The following is a 20,376-nucleotide window of genomic DNA, read 5'->3' as shown; positions in this document are numbered from 1 at the left end:
TCCTAACAAATACTTAAGCAAAACCCCCAGTTATTGCAGCTACCCAGAATGGATTACTCACTGTTTGCAGTAGTATTGCAGGGCATGAAGGGAGGCATGGTGCTGTCAGTGCTGTTTTCTTCCCCTTCTGCCCCTGCTCTCATCCATGTGGATTCAGGGATGCCTGCATGTGGCTGGAGCAGCCAGGAGAGCTCTGCTCATGCTAGCTTGGAAGGCTGTTTGCTCAGCAGTTCCTCTGCTGAGCCCCAGCTTCATTTTCACTTTTTTTTTTTCAAATTTGTGTATTTATATCTTCCCAACATAGCTGCACCTTCCTGTCTGCTCATTTCCATTGGAAGATGATGTGTTCTTGAGTATTCTACATCAGCCCTCTGGTGAAATCAAACTGCATCTCTTTGGGAAGGAGGAGCCCTGTTCTCCTGGCTTGGCAGAACCCAGGACTGGTGTTTAAACATCAGGACTGTGTGCAGCCGGCCTGCCCACCGTGTGCTATGGGAGGCACAGAATGTGTGTGACTCAAGTGTGATTTCAGCATTCCATCTCTTACTTCCTCCACTTCTGCAACCTAGAGCTATTGCTATAGGCTGCTGGGCCGTAGCTCCATTTCAAATGACAAGTTTGAGGCTTAAGATTAAGATCTGCTGAGAGGGTGTGAGAGTTCTGACTTTTAGGACTTCCGGAATGTGTATGGGCCTGAACCACACCTCCTGGGGGCTGATCTGTGTTTGGGAGGGAGAGGAGCTTCAAACCTAAAGGTTGGAACCCTCCAACTATGGCCTTTTTAGCTAGCAGATTGCTCCTGTCAAGACAGAGAACCGCCTCTTGCGGTTAAGCGTGTTTGCAGTCTTTCTCAGTTTGTTTTGTGAGACTGAAGTGTAAATGGAGGCTTGTGCTGACTTTCAGCCATTCATTACTAACTTACAATTGTTCCACCTCTGTGTCATCCTTACCTGTTTGCATACCCAGAGTTGGCAACCTGACTCATCATCCTGAGTGGGTGAAGCAGGTTCCTGAGAAAAGCAGCTGTATTCACAGTTCGGAAGGAACTCATTCTGCTAAACTGTTTTTCCTCTGCAGTGAATGTTATGTGGGTTTTTTTTCCTTCCTTCTAAAGATCTTTTAGCATCTTAGAAATAAGCAGCCGAACCGAGCAGTTGCATTCAAATTCCTATCAAGTCAAGAGTTTTGTCACTGGAAAATTCAATACCCCCAAGAGGGGGCTGAGAGAAGTGTGGGCTGTGGGGTTAAACAGACTTGTGACACGAGTTAACCAAGGGCAGGGGTGTGTTGTGAGCTTTTGTAAGAGCTTGTGGCATCATCCTGATATGGAACCTGTGTTGATCAAGCATGGTGCAAGAACATCTAAGTGCATATCCATCATATGCTATAAACATTATCAAAGAAAAACAAGTGCTGTTAGGTGTCGCTTTCTGGCAGCAACGTGACCAAAAAGTGAGAGAACCAAATAAGGGGTTTGTGACTTCTAACCTCATCTCTGGCTGTGAAATTATTGTATGACATAATCCCTTAGTGGAAAGAGACTGAGAGGATGGTTTGCTTTCTCCTAACTATGCCTTTTCTTTAGGATACTCCTTAGCATGACTTTTGGCAGTTTGTTCTCTGACAGAGATGCTTTCTTCCAGTGTTTGTAAATTTATGTGCAGATGCTTTCACCTTTCACATATAGTAGGTAGTTTGGGCTAATTCTCAGGGCACTGTGCCCAAGCAACATGTGTTTATGTACGTATTGCACACATCACTTCCCCGCCTCTGTAGACTGAGTACAAGCTCTGCCACATGGTTATGTATCATGATCACATTATCTGGCATTTTATCTTTTTTTTCCCCCTGCTATGACTGAGGCAGCCATCCCATGCCGTCAGATTTTCATTACTTGCAGCCACAGCACACAGCCTTCAAGGCCCCATCCGAGCTGTGGTGGCAGGGTCAGGAGCAAAGCCCCAGCTCAGCACTACCTTGCTGGCAGAGGAGTGGGGCCAATGCACTGGTGGAGTTCTCAGCTGCAGTGCTGTTGTCCTTACTGGTGTCTATTGGATGAGCTGAGGATGCAATCGTGAGAGGAAATTTGTCTCTGCTGTTATCTGGCCAAAATCTTTCTATTGTTTCTATCTTGTGCTGTCCTACTTCTGTCCAGTCCCTTCTATGTCTTTCTACAGCACAGAATTTCCACACGCCCTTATTTCACCTCATCAGAAGTGAAAGACTTTAGGATAAAAGAAAATTGACTGCAGCTTTGTAATGAACAGTGCAGGGAACTGATTGCTGCGGCACGTTTATCTGCATGGTGATGACATATTAGGCTTCCCCCGGTCTATGGGCTGTGACAAGTCTCCTAAGGAGCTCTTTGCCCGATTCAGTGATGGATCAGCTGCTCCCGTGGTCCTACCTATGTTTGTCCTCTGCTGTGTAAGAGCTGTGCACTTGGAGCAGTGTGGTTGGAGGTAACTGAGGCGGTGACTAACATATTGCTGGGACTTTCCTACTTGCTGCTGTTTCCCCAGCTCTTAGACGTAGGGGAATTTGACACAAGCAGAAGAGATTGGGGTTGGCTGCTTCTCCCCAGCTCAGCCACTACTGGTTTCACTTGCAGTAAACCACCCACACAGCAGCAAAAATTTTAACAGGGTGAGGAAGCATTGGACTGCCTTCTGGGGGGGGGAGAGTTTCCACACCTGGCTCAGAGTCTTAATCAGCCCTTGTTCTTGTTTTAGTGCTGTGGACAGCTGCTGTGAAAGCCAGCTCTGCACTGGCTGTGGTTTGCCCTGAAATGAGCATTCCTGGCATGGTGAGCAGCCCACAGAGCTCACCATGGCTCTGACGGGCTTAAGGTGTGCTGCATTCACTAACCAGCACATGTACTTTACAGGCTCTGGCCTTGGAGGTTATGTGGGGCTCTGCTCCCCAGCTGCCCGGTAGAGGGGCTCAGGGAGCACCAGGTTGCCCTATAGCATCACAAGGGAATTAACAGAACTGTCAGGTGACTTGTTTCTGCCCCAGGGGCAGGAACTAGGATCCATAGTTCAGCATTACAGCCCCGTTCTGAGCTGTGCTGGGCCTTTGCAACAGATGCTGCTGTTCTGAAGCAACAGCATTTCTTCCTGCTTCTGGTCAGACAGCCCCTGCTGTTCTTATAACTTGTCTTAAAGCCTCCAGCTGAGTTCCCCAGTGAGAAGGGCCGTTGCAGTCACCTGCTGTCCTTTTTGTTTCTGTTTTACATGCTATCTGCCATTGCTTCAACTTGCCACTCACAGCACGTCCAGTTCCAACTTCTGCAAATGTGCAGTGACAGGATAAGCAGTGTGAAAACTGGGCTGTGCACTGTTACTCTTCCTTGACTCCAGAACAGCAGCCGAGGGATGCGAGCAGCATCCTTGTTTGACCAACAGCCATACCACAGCCAAAGCTATGGAACACGAAATCCCCCAGTCTCTATGTAGGAACAACGTTCAGACTCCTCTTCTTGCTGAGCAGTGTAAAAAACCTACTAGTGTTTGGGTGGATGCAGAAGTACTGATGTGAAATTATTTTGTTGTACTAGTCTCTGTGCTGTGGAGCCAATAACTCCACGTTTCAGCCTTTTTAGTCTCAAGTAAAATGTGTGCTCCTTCTGTCACCTTACAGCTTCATAGCAAGCCACAGCTTCAAGCAATAGGGATGATTGCAGGAAGGTTCCAGTGAGCCCTATAGCTTTTCTGTTTGGAAATGTAATTTTAATTTTTTGGAAACACTGATTACTCCAGAACAGTCCATATTTATTTCCAATGTTGTTAATAGATTCTAATATATTACTGCTCTTAAACTGTCCATCCTCCATCCCCATCTTTTCTCCCCAGTGTCTGGTATACCACCACCAGCTGCACCAGGATGGTGTGTGCTATGGATTTAGGGGTGAGCTAACAGTGCTTTTGGAGGCTGTGCATGCCATGCAACCATATGCAGCTCGCTGCTTGCACACCGAGGCAGCACGCAGTGTGAGCCATTAGCTTTTGCTTTGGAAGTGCTTCCACACAAACAGGTTGAAAGCAGCTGGTATGTTTGCAAACCTATCTGAGATGCCAAAAGCTGTGCAAGGTACACTCAGTTGCTGCACCCAGCCCAGGAAGCGGAAGGCCTGCTGTAAAAACTTGTGGCCTGGCAGAGTAGGTGAGGTGAAGCTTTTGCTACAGAAAGCCATATCCAACAGCACTGCTCTGATCTCGGTGCACCACTGGAGGCAGAAGGGATGTGCTGATAGATGTTGGCCCTAAATGGGTGTGCTAGGTACCTCTGGAGGGAGAGACCTGCGTATGGGCTTCCAAAGGGGGCTGAGCACTCTGAGGAGGATGGTGTGGAGGCTCCATCAGAGGAATCACTATTTCCAGCAGGTTCCAGGACAGCAAAGCAACTGAGGAGAGGGTCCTGGGTACGTTCTGCATGGTTTAGATGAGGGTGATGGATCTGAGCAGAGCTGTAGGTTTCTGTTCCAGATGGTCAGGGTGAGTTGACAGGCGCAGTCATTCCTGTTTCTGCTTACCAGTGTATATCTGGTGATTTCCTAAGAGAAGAAGACACAAGGCCGTGAGTGCTCCCCTCCATGTGAGCAAGACACACAGTCACAGCTCTGCGAAGGTAAGCCCTTTTCCTCAGGCAGGAGCCAAAGCAACACCTGCTACAGCCTTCATGCAGAACAGGGTCAGACTGAGATGCGTACTGGGGAGAATAAGAGGCTGAGCGCAGTGCTGGTGGCTGTAAAGAGACAATCAGGAAAGGAAAGAGGGAGTGCGGAGGGCAGCGTTGTGGGGGTCTGTGTGGGTGGCACGCAGCATTCCCCACGATGAAAGCAATGCACTCCCTCCTCTGTACAGCATCCTGTGTGAGCTCGCAGGCTCCAGCTGTGGGGCTCTGTTGTTTTTCAGCCTGCCGCTTTGCTGACTAACACCTCCGCTTTCTGCCAGGCTCATTCATATTTTAACCCATTTCCTGAGCTTTGAGGTGGTTTCTTCTATTGCTTTTCCCTCCAGTAGAACGCAGTCACTCAGTTCTCAGCTGTTCTCCTGTCATGGTTGACTCATTCCTTATGGTAATACACGATTGTCTCCCTCTTAAATGTCACCAGAATTGTTTTTAGAATCATTATGTCTGGTCTGTATCTTGGAGCCAACCGAGGAGGGGGGAGCCGGGAGCCAGACTGCCTCCCTGCCTGCACTCTGATGGTTGCTGCTGCGTCCTGGTCCCAGAGGCTGTTTTGGAGACAGGTGGTAGCAGAATAAAGCAGCATTGAGCTGTCGGATGTGGTCCATACTGTACTATTTAGTTAGGTTTAACCACTTAACAACCTGCCACCAGTGCCTCTCCACTGCAAGCCGCTCATTCTACCAACCTCACTAAGCCACTTACATGACCTTTTAGATCTAAGCCCTAGAAGTTTGCTTTATCTGCTCTCCCACCTTTTTCTCACATAAAAGTAAGATGAAAGAGCAATACAGTAATAAATGATGTGTGGGAGCCTGGACCTGAATTCATTGCCTCCTCTGTGCTCACCACATCCTTCTGTCAGTAATACTGATACAGTGATGACGTCAACCACCGCCTATCGCTGTGTATTCCAATACAGCAAGGCTCCTGGTGCACACACCGGGCGTTTTTCTCACTCAGTGCTGATGAGAGCCACCTGCTCTCCATCTCCTACATGCAGTGTCTGCGGTCCCAGTAACCATTTAGCCAGGCCAGTCCGACCAGGGGAGAGTTGGAGGGCTGACATGGACAGCTGAAAGGACGGGGCAAGGTAATGTCCATGTTCCCATCAATTTTCCCTGCTGCCAGTTTGCTCCTGCTTCATATCTGTGACTTCACTGTAAATCTTTCCTATTGCTGACGTGGACTTTGTGCCCCATGTCATTCACGTTGCCTCATACTGGGCAGCCGGAGGAGCCTGATGCCCCTCTGTTTCTTTGGGCATTGTGATTAGGTAGCTGTGTATGTTGCTAATGAAGATTTCAAGAAGAAAACTTGCTTTTGCATCTAGCTGGTGGCCTGAGAGACTTCCACAGACCTTCCACTCTTTTTACTTGGATGTAATGGGATGTTTCTTTTCTCATGCTTGGAAATATCAGGAATAATAAGCAAAATAATCTTAAATGTCTATGTCTCATCTCCTCTTCAATGATGTATTTTAAAACATTGCAGCGTCATTTATAGGTGTGCACATAGATGAAAGGATAATCACCTTTTATTAAGAACAGCCAGGTTGGATGGGGCCCTGGGCTGCCTGATCTGGTGGGTAGCAACCCTGCCTAAGGCAGGGGGTTGGAACAGGCTGAATCTGTATCTGTAAGGTCCCCTCCAACCTAAGCTGTTCTGTTATTAACGTGATGCCATGATTATTACAAAGGGGTGGAAGGGGCTTGCTAATACAAAATAGGGAATAAGTTCCTGCCTCTGCTCATTGCCTACTGCCATTCTGCCCTCTGATCAGAAGAGAACAATCTCACAGGCAGGGAGCTGTCCTTATTCTGCTCCTCTGCTCTTATCCGGAAATCTTTCTAAATTGCTTTGTTTTACAATAACCTTTCTCCAGTTGTGTAATAACAGCATCTAATGCTGCTATAAAACTACTTGGGCTTGTTGCTTTGACTTTATCATGTTCAATCTTTCCTGTTCTCTGAGCAGAAAAGAAATAAGGAAGAAACAACAGTCCAGTAAGCAACAAAGGCTTCCCTCTCATTGCTTTGCCCTTGTTGGCAGCATGAAGGAAAGCAGAACGACAGCAGTATTGTGGCTGCAAAACACTCAGAGCACTGCTAGTTGAATTCTGAAACAAGCAGTGATTCTGCAGAGCTCTCTGGGAGTCCAACCCTTCCTGCCTTGGCTGAAGAACAGGCAGCAAGCAGCCTGCTTCTGCTTGCAGGGAGACCAAGGCTGTGGTGTGTGGCAAAGCAGTGACATTGAGGTTGGGCTCGTGCAGCAGGGCACAGCTCTGAGGGAGTGCACTGGGCTGCACTAAGGGAGAGGACACAAAGGCCTGAGGTGGCACAGCCTTGTTCTGGGCCTAGTGATATCTAGGCTTCAAAGTACCACTCATTTGGTACAGCTCTTCTATTAAATGTGCTGCAAGGAACAGAGCTTGTGATAAGACATTGCAAGCAGAAGCTGCAATGTGAGGAGGCTTCCCATCTGCAGGGGACTGTTCCCATGGGGCAGTTAGGTGAGCGTGCTTAGGATGGTGTGATGAGGGGTGCCCTTCTCAGAGAAGGAGGAGTTTAGAGAAGAGCTGGAGAAGAGTAAATGAGAGCACAGGTGTTGTTCAGTAGTGGGCTGTGCCATAGTTATCAGGGACTAGTGGTAAGGACAACAGTTACAGAGAAAATCTGAAGAACTGGAGAAAGAGCTTCTGTCCTGCTGCTCACAGCAGGCAAGGGAAACAAGCAGGGTGCCTGGGCTCCTTGCTGAGCTGGAGCAGCTGCTTTTCTGTGTCTGCAAGGGAGTGAAGGCAGCAGCAGCACAACTGCTCCCACTGCAGAGCTGAGGTGCTGCACCCAGCTCCGGAGTGAGCCCTGCTGATCTCATCTGGACACTGCAGTGCCTTCAGAGCGAGTCTCAGATCTCACGTGGGTTTGCAGGGGCTTTTTGGTGGCTGCTAAATTTATTTTGCTTTCATTATTTGAGTAAACTTGGAAATTTTTAAACACTGTGAGTATTCCCCAAGTGGGAGAGGCGTTGCTGGCGTTCTCTCTGATGGGCATCTGGGTGTTCGCTTCATCCACATCATTTTCACAGGTGCCTTGTTGCAAAACAGGGCCAGGTTTTGCAGGGTTCTGGCACTTGTTGCTTGCAAGCGTGGCTTGCAGCCAGCAGAAGGGCTCTTGTGGGGTCAGTCACTGAAGGCGTAGCAGTCATCTGTATTTGGTGTTGTTTCCTCATTTTGTTACACACATCTTGCTGTCCCCTTCTCTGAAGACCTTCTTTTCCTGTAGGTTCCTTTCACCAAAGTGTATCAGGACAGTCTTCTCCTGAAGAGTACTATACGTTATTATTCTTGTAACAGATGGGGGACTGTTCTTTGTTTTACTCTTTCTGCCTCTGTGGAGTCCCTTAGCTGGATGTCCCGTGCTTATTTAACTATACAAGCCCAAATCAGTGAGTTCTCACAGGTACTACCCATACAGACCCACACTGACATTCAGACTTATTTATTGGACTAATCTACTCTGGAGAGGTTTAAGCCACAACAATGTCACTTGTATTTGCAAGACATTTCTAATTGCAGGAAGTTGATGAAGGAAAAAATGAGTTAACACTTAACCAAGTGTCTTCCTGTTGCATGGATAGGCTGAGGCTGCAGGCACTTTTCTGCTTGCTCTGAGCACATGATGCTGGTAAAGAGCAGAAATGCCACTCATCTGTTTAATGTCCATAGGTCCCCCACCCCAAAGCCTTAGCTCATGGAGAGATGTATGAAGGAAAGCTGAGACGCCTCGCCTAAATTAAGCACTTCACTTTTAGACATGTAAATGAAGGCTAGATTAATTCCACTTTAACCTCCAACACACATGAGCAGATAGCTGAGCTGAACCCTTCATTGTATGGCTTTTTTGCTTTTTTTCAGGACATCCAGTCAGAACCAAAATGAGGAACAAACTATGGCTCCAGAGTATTTCCTTCTTCCTTTTATTCCAGTACAGTAAGTTCACAAACACATATTCCTGGCTGTACACAAGGTTTGCCTTCCTGGTTATTGACGCAGGCTCTGCAGGGCTGTACACAAGAGTGCCACAGGGCAATAAGCACAAGACAGGTGGCAGTGGAGAGGGTTCCATGGGGTCAGGAATTATAGGAGGGGAGGTGAAGAACAGGCAGGAAAGGGAGCAGAGCTGGGCAGATCTCAACCAAACTGCAGAGTGACATCAATGGGGATGGGATGCCGCAGAGGCTGTGCTTGCCTTGCACTGAAATGGCTCCTGGTGACATGGGGATAGAATTCCTCCCAAAGCTTTTGCTATTGGGAACCTTCTGGTGGCTGATAGCTGGATAGCCCATGCAGCCCAGTTGGAAGCCAACCAGGATACTGGAGTGATCTCTCCCAGTCTGAACCCCTTTGCTCAGGTCTGCACTGTGCAGATGACCACCGCCACTTCCCTGCTGGTTCTTATCTGCTGCTGCTGGACAGAAGGCAGCAAAAAGAACATCTGCACAGAACAGGTGTGAGTTTAGCATTTCACATGCTGCTTCTAGGCAGAGCCCTGGACCTGCTCCAAACTCTAATTAGAAAGAGGTGAATTCAGAGTTGTATCTTCTGCCGTATTGTGATGTCAGTATTGTGAATTTTGAGTAACATGAGGAATTATCTGTACTAACTTCTAACAGTAAGATCCAGCCTGGTCCAAAAAGAAGTAAAATCCTTTGATCTTTGTTTCTGAAGCTGCCAGGGATGGAATTCATCCTACAATTGATTGGGTTAATCGAACATTTAATTACTCCCTTACCAGTAAAATTTGATCTCTTCTTCATTTCGTTAGCAAATTCTTGCACAAAGATAAGTGTGCAGACTGCCAAGGAGTAGTAGACTTTTTGACCAATATCATAACAGCATAGAAGAATGCTAATTAGCAGTGCTTATTAGTTTATAAATACTTGTTGCTCTTTCTAAAAGAAAGCAGGGTAGCAGCTCTCTTTTTCTAGAAGAGCAAAGTTAGTCTAAGGAAGAAAATGGATCTTGTTTGGAACCAAAGCAAGAAATGCATGCCCTGGGGGCTCAGGGCAGCCTGCTGAGGACACAGAATGAAAAGTTAAGATTGAAATGAAACAAAATGAAATTAATGAAAATTTCAGAACAGAATTCTGAAGTCAGAGTGAGAGGAAAAAGTCAAAATGAAACAAAATAACAGCCACATAATTTGAATAATGCAATGTGTAGTAAAGCACATGGACACATTTGGAGACAGGCTGTTGCAAGAATCCCCACGCTTCTTTTTCTGCCACCTTCCTGCTTCACTGGAGGTCTTGTACAGGGATCCGAGTGCTGAGATAGACTGTGCCATGCTCAGAGTGCTAGGGTGTTGTATGGCACATCTCAGAGGCTGAGAAGTAAAAAGAGTTTCTGCAGAACAGTTAAAAGCATAAATGCTGTTTTGTGGCCACTTATAAGTGTGCTCATTTTCCTAAAGACCACAGCATAACTTCTATAACTGCCTCTCATGTTCTCATCAGAAGTCTGTTTCAGTTTAAGTGATCAATAAATTCTGCCAGTCACTTGAGCATCAGAATTACTTATAGAAATAATAGTGGGAAAGTTGCAATACCTTTTTGCCAATATTTGATGAAGTCTATTCCAAGTCTCTGGAGCTGGACATGAAAATCATTGATGCTGCAGATATCAAATTGTAGAAAATTGTAAGCTGGGAGAATGGTAAAGAAAGAATTACCAATTTTTAATGTGCCAAGGGCCACAGATCTTAGGCTGTGATCGTGTGAGAGAGGACAGATATGTTTGAAAATTCAGCCCCAGTTTGGGCACATTCTGGTATTTCTATACCTGCAGCACTCCCAGTAGGTTTTTCTTTATCACTGATGGCTACCAGGGGTTCACCTCCCTTTGGAAGTGGAACATTCCTGTGCTCCAGGGCTGGAGGCTTTCTGAGCCTGGTGCAGAGCTGTCTGTTCTTTTTGGATGCAGTGGGAGTCCCAAGGGCTGTGTGTGTTGATACCAAGTTCTGCTTGCTGCAGCATGGAAGCTGGTATTGTGTTTTCTCTTTCCAAACATGCAGCCACGTGTCTTGAGAACCTCACTTGTTTTGTGGACTATGTGCAGACCCTGTCCTGCCTCCTGAGGAATGACCTGGGTGCCAGTTCGTACAATATCACTGCTACATGGTATGTCTTAATAGAACAGTTTTTATTGCAATCTGTTTTGTTGCAGCTAGATTACATGATAGAAGTGGACTACTTTCTTTGGTGGTTTTTTTTGATGGTTTCAGGGTTGATGAGGACGATCCAGAAAACACTGTGGCAGCCTGCAGTCTCCTGGAATTGTCCAGGAGCACCAACCACACAGAATACATGTGCACTGTGGACATGACTGAACTGCTGGCAGACATCAAAGTCCAGGTGGATGTCACAGAGACAGCTGACAGGCAGCATGTGATTTCCAAAAGTTTTTATATGAGAGAAAACAGTAAGTACAAAAATGATGGGTTTGATACATGTTGTTTAAGCTTGTCTCGATTTGCCAGGACAGAGTCTGGGCAGGGAATGAGCAAGACAACCAAGGGTGGGGAGCTGTGTTCAGTGTGCACTCCACTGGGCAGGATGCTGGGATCTTATTGTTGCCATTGTAAACTGTAGAATGCCTCATGCCTGTGCCTGAGCTGAGTGTGGCCCAACTGTGCAAGTGACTGTGACTAAAGGAGACCTGTGTGATGAACAGAACGAGGAACTCTGCTTTCCTCATCTCCCAGGAGCTAGCTGCCCTTGTGCTGTTTTCCCTGGTTCCTGAGGTGATAAGGAATTGCAGAGATGGGCAACAGAGTCAGGGACAAAAGGCATTCAGAGAGCCAGATGTCACAGTGCTGCCTGGGCAGGAGGCTGTACTCTGCAGGGCTGCACCCCTCCAGGGCACTTCTGGCCTCTCTGTGTTCTGCCTTCCTCATACCGTGCTCTCTTGCATCTGCAGTGATGTTGTGAAGAGTAACACTGTTCTGTCTTCACCCCCAGTCAGACCACAGCCTCCGTTCAATCTGACTGCTGTGTTCACAGAAGGCTACAATATTTCTTGGGAAACCATCTACCAGAACCCTCTTTTCTACTTTTTGAATGAGGAGCTAGAATATCAGCTGCGTTATAAGAGAAGGGTTGACACCTGGGAGGTAAGTGGGATGTTGGGTTACCATCAAGTACCAGCAAAGAGGGGACCGGCCCTAGCAGGACAGGAGCACTGGTGTGGAAGAAGGGTTCTTGAGGTTTTGAAACAAATTCTATTTTGCTTGCCTGGACTAAGAACAAGCAAGACTATAAAAAGAATTGAGAAGCAGAAGCTGTTAGAAAAGTACAAGGTTCTGTGGGGAAGGGAGGCAGATCATTTGCTTCTCCTGCTGTTCTGCTTTGAAGAATCCCCCAGGGCCTCATGTGGCTGTTGAGCAGCCAGAGCATAGCCCACAGAAACGACATGACAGCAGAGGGGATTCCTTTGCAGGGCTCTCAGTGAGGGTAAGGTGAGAGCACTCTCTCCTGCACTGACTACTTGATATGTGATTATTTACAGACTCAGAAGATTAAGTCTGTCAATGAAGACAAACGGACACTGGTGATCCTGCCACAGGAACTCCAGGGGAACACTGAGTATGAATTCCAAGTGAGAGCCAGACCCCGAGAAGACTCTGGCTACTACGGATTTTGGAGTGAATGGAGCTCCCAGCTGACACTGAAAACCAGCCCTGCTGGTACATACTGTTAGCTCTCCCTGTCCTTCCAGTTTGTCCAATGTCAGAGAATGCTACCAGAAATCTACTGAAATCTAATTAATTAGAACGAAAGCTAGATAGTCTAGTAAAGGCGGGCATTTGGCTTGTTTATGGATCCATGAACTCTTGGTAGGAGAACTGGGCCCAGGAGCAGGGAGCTGTCGGCTGCCAGCTGCCTTGTGGCACAGCTGCAGCAGTGATGCACAGCTCCTTTCATCGCTGAATCCTCTCTGACCAACTTCACTCGTACCTGACCTCATGTACAGGGGCTGGTCCCCACGTAACAGCCTCAGGGTCTCTAAGAGAAAGTTTGGGGTAAAATCTCAGGGTCTTCTTTCTGCTGCTTATTGACCACAGTCAAAGTGCAAGGTGAGTCTGAATGACCTTGTCTCTTTCTCCAGCCGGAACACAGAGAGCAGGCATGGAATGGATGCTGTTCTTTATTGTTGCCATGGTGATCACTGCCTCAATCACAACCTTTCTGGCCAAGCAACAGAGGTAAGAGCCCATAAGGAAGCTGGACTTAAATGCCATTATTTGTTCTGCTAAAAATGGGGTGTTCACATGCAGCCTTCTTTGTATCTTGTGCCTTCATGCACAGATACAGCTGTGGCCTTGTGAGGGTCAGCAAAGTATAGTCTCCAGCTGGTGTGATGGCAAGAGTGCCTTGCTTTTCTCTGTCAGCTCTGATGCCTCTCAACAGGCGGGGTGGAAGAGAACACTGTGCACAGGGACTGAACAGAGGCCTGCAGGCTCCTGAACTGTTTTCCTGGTCCTGTCCATGCTCTGGAGATGCCCAGATGGGAGCAGGAATAGCTTGCTGCCCCTTTTCAAGCTGGTGCAAGTCACTCACTGCAAACTTTGGGCCTCTCTCCTCCTGCAGAGAGATGGTGTGCTTAACCCCAAAAACCTTTCTTTTTTTCTTTTCCAGCTTGTGGAAGAAGATCACTTGCATCCCAGATCCATCTGCCTTTTTCAAACCACTTTACCTGATGTATAATGGAGATTTCAAGGTATAAATGAACTACATAAGTGAGTGAAGCATATCATAGAATCATAAAATAGTCTGGATTGAAAAGGACCACAATGATCATCTCATTCCAACCCCCCTGCTATGTGCAGGGTCACCAACCACTAGACCAGGCTGCCCAGAGCCACATCCAGCCTGACAAAAGTAAACTAAAAGGCCTCACGTTATTTTCTGGGCAAGGGATTCTCATTAGTACAGTAAGTGGAAGAATGTCTCAAGGAAATGCTGCATGGGTACAGACAAGGATCAGAGCCCTCCAGTGTGCTTTCTGTGCTGTGATGAGCAGCTGTGCTGCTCATCTTTTGTAAATGCTGTCTTAGTGATGAGCTGAGCTCATATTTGAACTGTGAAGTTTCTAGTTGTGAAGGGAATGGACAAAGCAATATCAGGACTGCAATCTCATGCTGCAATCTCATGCTGCCAGCAAGGACGTGGACTGTAGGTTTGCTGTAGGCCACATTCTCAGTCCAGCCTCTGCAGTAATACAGGCTCAAAATTAATCTTTGTAGTTCTCTCTAGAGAGTCACTTGTGCAAACAACATAAAGACATATCACCCTGGAAAGATGGCTAGAGTTCTGGGGGCAAATAGCTGCTGTGTCACAGCACTGTATGTGCAGCTGCCTCTCCCACAAGGAAGTATCTTTGTGAAGTGAGCAACTTTGCATAGCCCTCATTAATTACCTTCTCCTTTAACGTCAGTCAGACTTGCTCACCTGACAAAGTGTCTTGCAAAACCTGCAGGGTTTTCAGGATTTGTCAAGATTGAAAAGTAAAAGAATGTCGAGTATCCATAGACTTTGCATTAAGCTGAAGAGCAACCCCCAGTGCCATCATAAAATTGTGAAAGTGCTGGCACTGAGCTTCAGAGATCACTGCCTCTTTCTGAATGAGTTCCTTTTGTTCCTGCTGGCTGGTAGCACTGATCATAGACACTTCAGTGTCTGCTTTTTGTTTCTGCTTTTCTTAGACCCTCTGCAAGAGAGTTGCCAGCTGGGCCCTGAGGATCATCATGGCCTTTCCTAGTGCTGTATGGATGATGTATGCAGTTGGATTAAATGGCAAATTTTGCATGGGCACTGCATGTAGCTGAAGACTACAGCACTTGTTCTTTTTCTTTTCTGCCTTCCCCTTTCAGCCCTATCACAGCTTCCCTTATTTGCATGCAAGGGGTACTCGCATCTCCTTGTGATGCACATGGTTGTTCTCAGGAAAGGAGCCAGGGCTAGGTGAGCCCAGTGTGGGAATTCCTAAAAGTTAAGGGATAGTGTTCATAGTGGAAGTGAAACCAGCCTTTCATGCCCAGAGCCATGCTCTTGTCAGAGAATCTTGTGGCTTCACCCTGCTCGATGGGACTGATGCTACTGCTGTTTTCTAATCTGCTTGTTCAGTGCTGATGGGAAGGAATGAGTGTCAGTTACAGTGTTGCTAAAGCTCAGTTCTGAGAAAGTTAATAAATTTGCAGAATAAAGCAGCACACGAGATTCAGAAACAGACAGTGTCAAGAGGATGTGGTGACCTCGCTAATATGTGAACAGTCATCATTATCAGCAGGCAGAAAAACAATCAATCTAAGGCTTGTTCAACTGCATCTTGCCTGCACCAAAGCAAGTGTGTAGGAAATGTCTGTAAATAATGACAATAACAATGCCTGCACAGAGCAGACCTGGGTTGGACAGGAAGCAGTGAAAACATTATAGAACTGTTAAGACAGAAAAGGAGAAGGGAAAGCAGAGGAACATTGTTTACCATTTAGTGTATGTGGGTTCTTATGTTCATGTTGGGTGGGAACGTGCATCAGTAGGAAATATTCTGCCTGCTCAGTTCTGAGGAGGGAGTTTCCTTCTGTTCCCTCAAATACCCTGTTGCGTGCACAGCTTTAACATTAAGCTCTTTGCAGCTTAGGTTAAGAATAAGTCGAAATAGATTCAGTACTTCCTGCAGTAGTGAAGTTCCTACACTTGGTGTCACAAGCTGATCTCTTCCCAAATGCAAGGGCTGCTCCGAAAGTAATGCCTCCTGTTTAATATGTTGACCCATGATGGCAGAGGTTGGACCTTCCCACCAAAATCCTGTTACACGTTGTTGCTGTGTGACAGATGGCAGCAGAGTGTGTGTGCTGTAATGCTAGTGATGGTACAGAAGGACAAGATCCAATGTGAGACACCTCCCAGTCATCCCAGTGTTATCTGCACCAAGCAACAGCTACTGCTCTTTGATGCCTGCAGCCCCTGCCCTGTCCATCTTTCTTGTCACTGTGAGAGAAAGGACTGGTTTTGGGCATGGCCACGCACAAAAGACCAGGTCAAGCCTTGCCATGAGCAGCTAAGAAGAGAGCAGGGCTGTGTGTGTGCTAGCTGCAGATGCTGCATATAAAGAAACTGACTGCTTCCAGAGAGAAACAGTGTCCCAGAGAAGGGTGCAGGGCAGACGTGGTGGCTTAGGGGGCTCTGGCTGATGAAATGGGAATGCTGCTATGGGCAGTGGCAGCTTGTTTGGTTGGTTTAGGTTGGTTTTTGTCTGTTTGTTTCAGCATGAGGAAAACTGTAAAGCCATGCAAATCTCTCAGAGCTGATTAATTTTGCTTATGTGAGCTAGTTCTCCTGCATTGCCTGTTCCTTGTACTAACTGCATCTCATACCCTGCCACTTTAGGGGAGTCAGTGATATTACAGTTTGATGTTTCCTCTGAAAACATAAAATCTTCAGTCGTTTCTGTAGAAACTCACACTTAACAATACTAATCTCTCTCTCTCTCTATGTGTTTTCATGCAGAAGTGGGTTGGTACATCCCATATGAAAATGACCATTGATTTATTTGAATGGGAAATAGTCCCTTCAGAAGTCCTAGAAGTTTTCAGCATGCGTCCTTCCAACTGCACCTCACAGGAGGAGATAAAGGAGTTGAGAAATGATCTGCTTTGCAAGCCTTGTGTGTCCTGCCTGACTGCCCCAGTCCAAGGCAGCCTCCTGTCAAGTGTGAACAGCAGCAGTGTGACTCAGGACCGCTCGTATGGACATTTGTCCATTGACACTGTGACAGTGGCCGATGAATTCACACCTTGTAACTGCCAGAGCAACTGTAACCGCATGTACAGGGAACAAAAACATAATGGTGATGAAGATAGTGCTGGAGAAAATGGTTACCCCAAGGTTAACATTGATGATGAAGACAGAAGGCCATCCAGTGCCTTGCATCTGTCCGACCTGAGCTCACAGGACAAAATTCTGGCCTCAGGCTCTATGTCCACAGATCACCTGAGGACTACAGGTGCCCCAGGCCACCAGAAAGTTGAAGAGGCTGTGGAAGGAGGGATGGGGAGCATCCTAGAAGCCCTTTGCTTGCATCCTAATCAGTGGGATTTGGAAAATCCAGCTTCTCTACCATCTCCTGATGGTGAAAGTATGTCCTACAGCGAAGGATCCTGTGACTTTTTCCCTCACAGTGCAAGGCCTGGTGACAGTTACCCAATGATCTGCCTAGATTTGGACACTATTGACAGCGGCTTTGTGGACTCAGACTGTGGGAGTCCAGTTGACTGTGAATTTGATCAAAATAGTCAGACCAACTGTGGGTCCGTTTCTCTTGAGCAGGAGGGAGAGGACTTTCCGCGGAGCTACGTCAAGCAGTGGATCTCCTGCCATGCTGACAGCCCTGCCAGCGGGACTCAGACAAACTGAGGAGTTGATTTTGTCCTGCAGAGCATAGGGCCTTTCCCTCCTGTGCCAGAAGCAAAGCTTTGGCCAAATTCAGGAAAAAAAGCAAAGTTTACTTTGTGCAAGCTGTACTGCATACAATGGAGAACAGTTAGGTCCATAAAAATATAGGTCTATTTCTACTGCCACTCATTCCGTTCACATTGTATCAAACCTGACATGATTAATTTAATTTTATTTTTTTTCAGCATTCTTGGTCAAACCCTTATATAATGACCTTTCTTGTTACTTTTTTACAAGAAAAAGCAACTGTACCTTTAAATTTGCTCCTTAGCTTACATAGATTTGAATCTCCTTTTTTTTTTTTTTTTTTTTTTTTTTTAAAGTAAGCTTATAAATAGTAGAGAACTTTAAAAGGTTTTTCCCTGGCATTCTCTTATGACTCAAGTTGGATATACATGGAATCTTCGAAGCATATCTAATGGCAAGCACGTTTGTTACATTAAAGTTCCCTTTCCCTATTCTAACAACAGGTGTTGTTACTTTTCCAACTACTCCCCTCTATACACACAGCTGTAAGTGTGAATTATATCCATCCCTGTCCATGGAGTATAATCAAAAACATTTCTCAGCATCAGAGAATGGCGTATCCAAGAGACAAATCATACCTCAGCTTTTTGGAGCTTGCCTTTACAGACAGAGTCTATAAATTAAAAATCTTCAAAACGTAATTCCAGAGAAACTCCTCCTGCTTGGGCTTCCTACTGATCCTGCACCTCTCCACACATTTTCCAAGCACATTAAATATAGCACTGAGTAGCTATTAGAATTCTGCAGAAGTTTCAGTTGTACCCCCTGGATGTGCCTGCAGCTCTATCTCCTGTCTTGGACCTTGTCTGCTGCAGCTCACAGGTCAGCAGCACAGCTAGCTAGCTAGCTCACACAGCCTACAATGAAAGTAGCATTTACACTGCATCTGTGATTGTTTTCCCCACACATCTCTGCCTGTTTTGTTTAGGATAACTGTCTTAAAAAGTTAATGTGATACTGATACTGAATGTGAACACCTTACATCTTATGTAGGCACAGTGCTACTAACCCAAGTGCTTGGCTGCTGGTCATACAGTGGGAGAACCTGTGTCATTAACGAGGTACGTTTCCAGTGCAGCAACAATCTGTTCCTGTGATACCAATAAACACTCTTCCTTCTCCCCATGCTTTTGCTCCGGACTCTCAGCAACCCCACAGCTCCCTGTAGTGGTTTCACCCTGATGGCCAACTGAGCTCCATGCTTCTCTCTCGCTCCCCCTCCTCAAAGGAACAGGAGCAGAAAACAGGATAAAAAATGGCTCAAGGGCTGAGATAAGGACAGAGAAATCACTCTCCAATTGCTGTCACAGACAACACGCTCCCTTAACAAGAGGGAGCTTTGCAATAAAGAGAAGCTGTTTCTTTCACAAGTGGGAGATTTTTCTATGCACCCACAGCCCTCATTTGATTGCTTACAGTAGCTGTTGTGCCAGCTGTGCTCATGTTAAGCCTACGTGTGTTAGCTTGTTTGCCTGTACTGTTTGTACTGCCACAAGATATCCCATAGCTCTGGCCTTCCTGAGTACAAAGTGAAGATCTCAGTGCGTTAGGTTCCTTCTCTCCTTTCTTCTGTTTTTGCAGTCTTCTGTGTCTGTGCAGCAAGTACCCTGCATGCCCTCAGCGAGGCAGCAGAGGAGCGAGTCAGCTCTGCTTCCTCGTTGGTGAGATGCGTTCCTCGCAGTGTCCTGCAAGCTCTGCTTGCACTGTCTGTGCAAATGTGTACTGGGCAGAAGCACCGCTGATGGTCTGTCTGTAACTGCCTTCTACAGCCACATCATACAGCTGTTTGCTGTTCTAAAGTGACCTCGTGGTAACTGGCCAAGGCTGCTGTGGGGAAGAGGGGGATCTCACCCATCTTTCTGGGGCCTTTCACACCTCAATTCTATATGTTCTGTGCTTCTGATAACATCAATGGTCCCAAAACTGCTGGAGGAGATGTTTCTACCATTGCTACACAGTCTGTAGCCACACGTCTGGTACAAGGTGGTGTTTCGCGGCTACATTGGACTGAAGCTGCCTCTGGTCACTCAAGGAGGCAGAGAGGAGCTTGCATGGCACGTGGCACAAGGATATGAAAGCAAGAGGTACAGTCCCCATTGAAGCAAGCTGTAAGAGAGAAGCTGTTAGCCAAAGAGTTGTTGACACAGCACTGTGGATGTGGAGGTACTTGAGGCATTGATGGGTTGGTGTGAATTGTTTGTTTGCTTTTGTGAGGTTTCTAGCAGCAAACTTTACAAATGTCCCTGACCTAAAAGTGTTTAATTTGAAAAAGATATTTTTCCCAAGGATTGCTTGGGCCATGCTGGTTATGTTGCAAGCCCACGTTTTCTTGATCTTCTGGGAGGCTTCCTCTGCTCTCAAACATCTGTAAAAGGTTTAATTCCACCCTCAGCAGTATTCAAAATGATCAGGGACATGAAAGTGCACTCAAGATATTGCTGGCTTGCATGCTTAGCCTGGGGGACATGAACAGAGCCCTCTCACTGTGGATGAGCAGGGGAAAGTGGTCTTGAGCCACAGAATTATTGGGGCACATAAATGGTACCAGACTATTGCAATGAACATCTATTTCAATACATGCTGAACTCCTGTACTGACTTTTCTGCCTGCTCTGAAGGCAGAGAATCAACATTGTGCAGCTGGAGCATCCTTACCCTGTCCTAAACCAACAGGCTGGAAGATGCAGGGTTACAATGTGTCCCTATCAGAGACAAAATGTTGTCTGTTGTAGCAGGCAAACTACACCTGTCCGACAGCTCCGAGGCTGCAGGTGCTATTTGTTCTTGCATTTTAAGGCTTTTCTGTTTCTGCTCATATTTAGGATTGTTGTAACAATAAGAAGTGTAAAAGATGTTTGGATGGGTACCCATGGGGGTGGTAGAAGTTCTACTAGGTGGGGAAGACCTGAGAGCAGCTACTTGGAGAATCACCATCACCCTAACTGCATTACCAGTTTGGAAATATGTGTCTTCAGTTCTACATTGCCCCATCTATTGGTTCATGAAGCTCACACTGAGCAACTGTTATTCAATCCATCTCTCTTCCCCTTCTTTGGCACTAGACCCATGTACGTGACCAGCTTGGTAGATCCTGACTGTAACACTGCAATGTTTCAGTGAGTATTAGAAATATCTGTTCCCCGTGTTT

General features: G+C 46.6%; 1 protein-coding gene across 2 annotated transcripts; it reads left to right on the top strand.

Moving 5' to 3' along the window:
- Positions 1-4,528: 4,528 nt before the first annotated feature.
- On the top strand, positions 4,529-19,588 carry IL21R (interleukin 21 receptor). 2 transcript variants are annotated; one of them, XM_031606582.2, is made up of 9 exons: positions 4,529-4,629; positions 8,606-8,680; positions 10,764-10,869; positions 10,974-11,170; positions 11,710-11,861; positions 12,257-12,434; positions 12,857-12,953; positions 13,387-13,468; positions 16,258-19,588. In XM_031606582.2, the coding sequence occupies exons 2-9, from the start codon at positions 8,626-8,628 to the stop codon at positions 17,161-17,163; spliced, it is 1,773 nt and encodes a 590-aa protein (XP_031462442.2). In that variant the 5' UTR covers positions 4,529-4,629; positions 8,606-8,625; the 3' UTR covers positions 17,164-19,588. The 2 variants fall into 2 exon arrangements, with proteins under 2 accessions (XP_031462442.2, XP_031462441.2); XM_031606581.2 differs by lacking the exon at positions 4,529-4,629 and adding an exon at positions 5,727-5,785.
- The last annotated feature ends 788 nt before the right edge of the window (positions 19,589-20,376 follow it).

Source organism: Phasianus colchicus, chromosome 16 (assembly GCF_987193195.1).
Source record: "Phasianus colchicus chromosome 16, bPhaCol1.hap1.1, whole genome shotgun sequence".
Lineage (NCBI taxonomy): Eukaryota > Metazoa > Chordata > Aves > Galliformes > Phasianidae > Phasianus > Phasianus colchicus.
Note: the sequence above shows the minus strand (reverse complement) of the source record. Positions and strands in the feature narration are given on the sequence as shown.

Bases quoted from the DNA above. Each gene is read 5' to 3' on its own strand.
- IL21R (XM_031606582.2), top strand. From the start codon at position 8,626: ATGAGGAACAAACTATGGCTCCAGAGTATTTCCTTCTTCCTTTTATTC. The intron at 12,435-12,856 runs GTACATACTGTT...CTCTTTCTCCAG, and splicing joins ACTGAAAACCAGCCCTGCTG to CCGGAACACAGAGAGCAGGC. The intron at 13,469-16,257 runs GTATAAATGAAC...GTTTTCATGCAG, and splicing joins TGTATAATGGAGATTTCAAG to AAGTGGGTTGGTACATCCCA.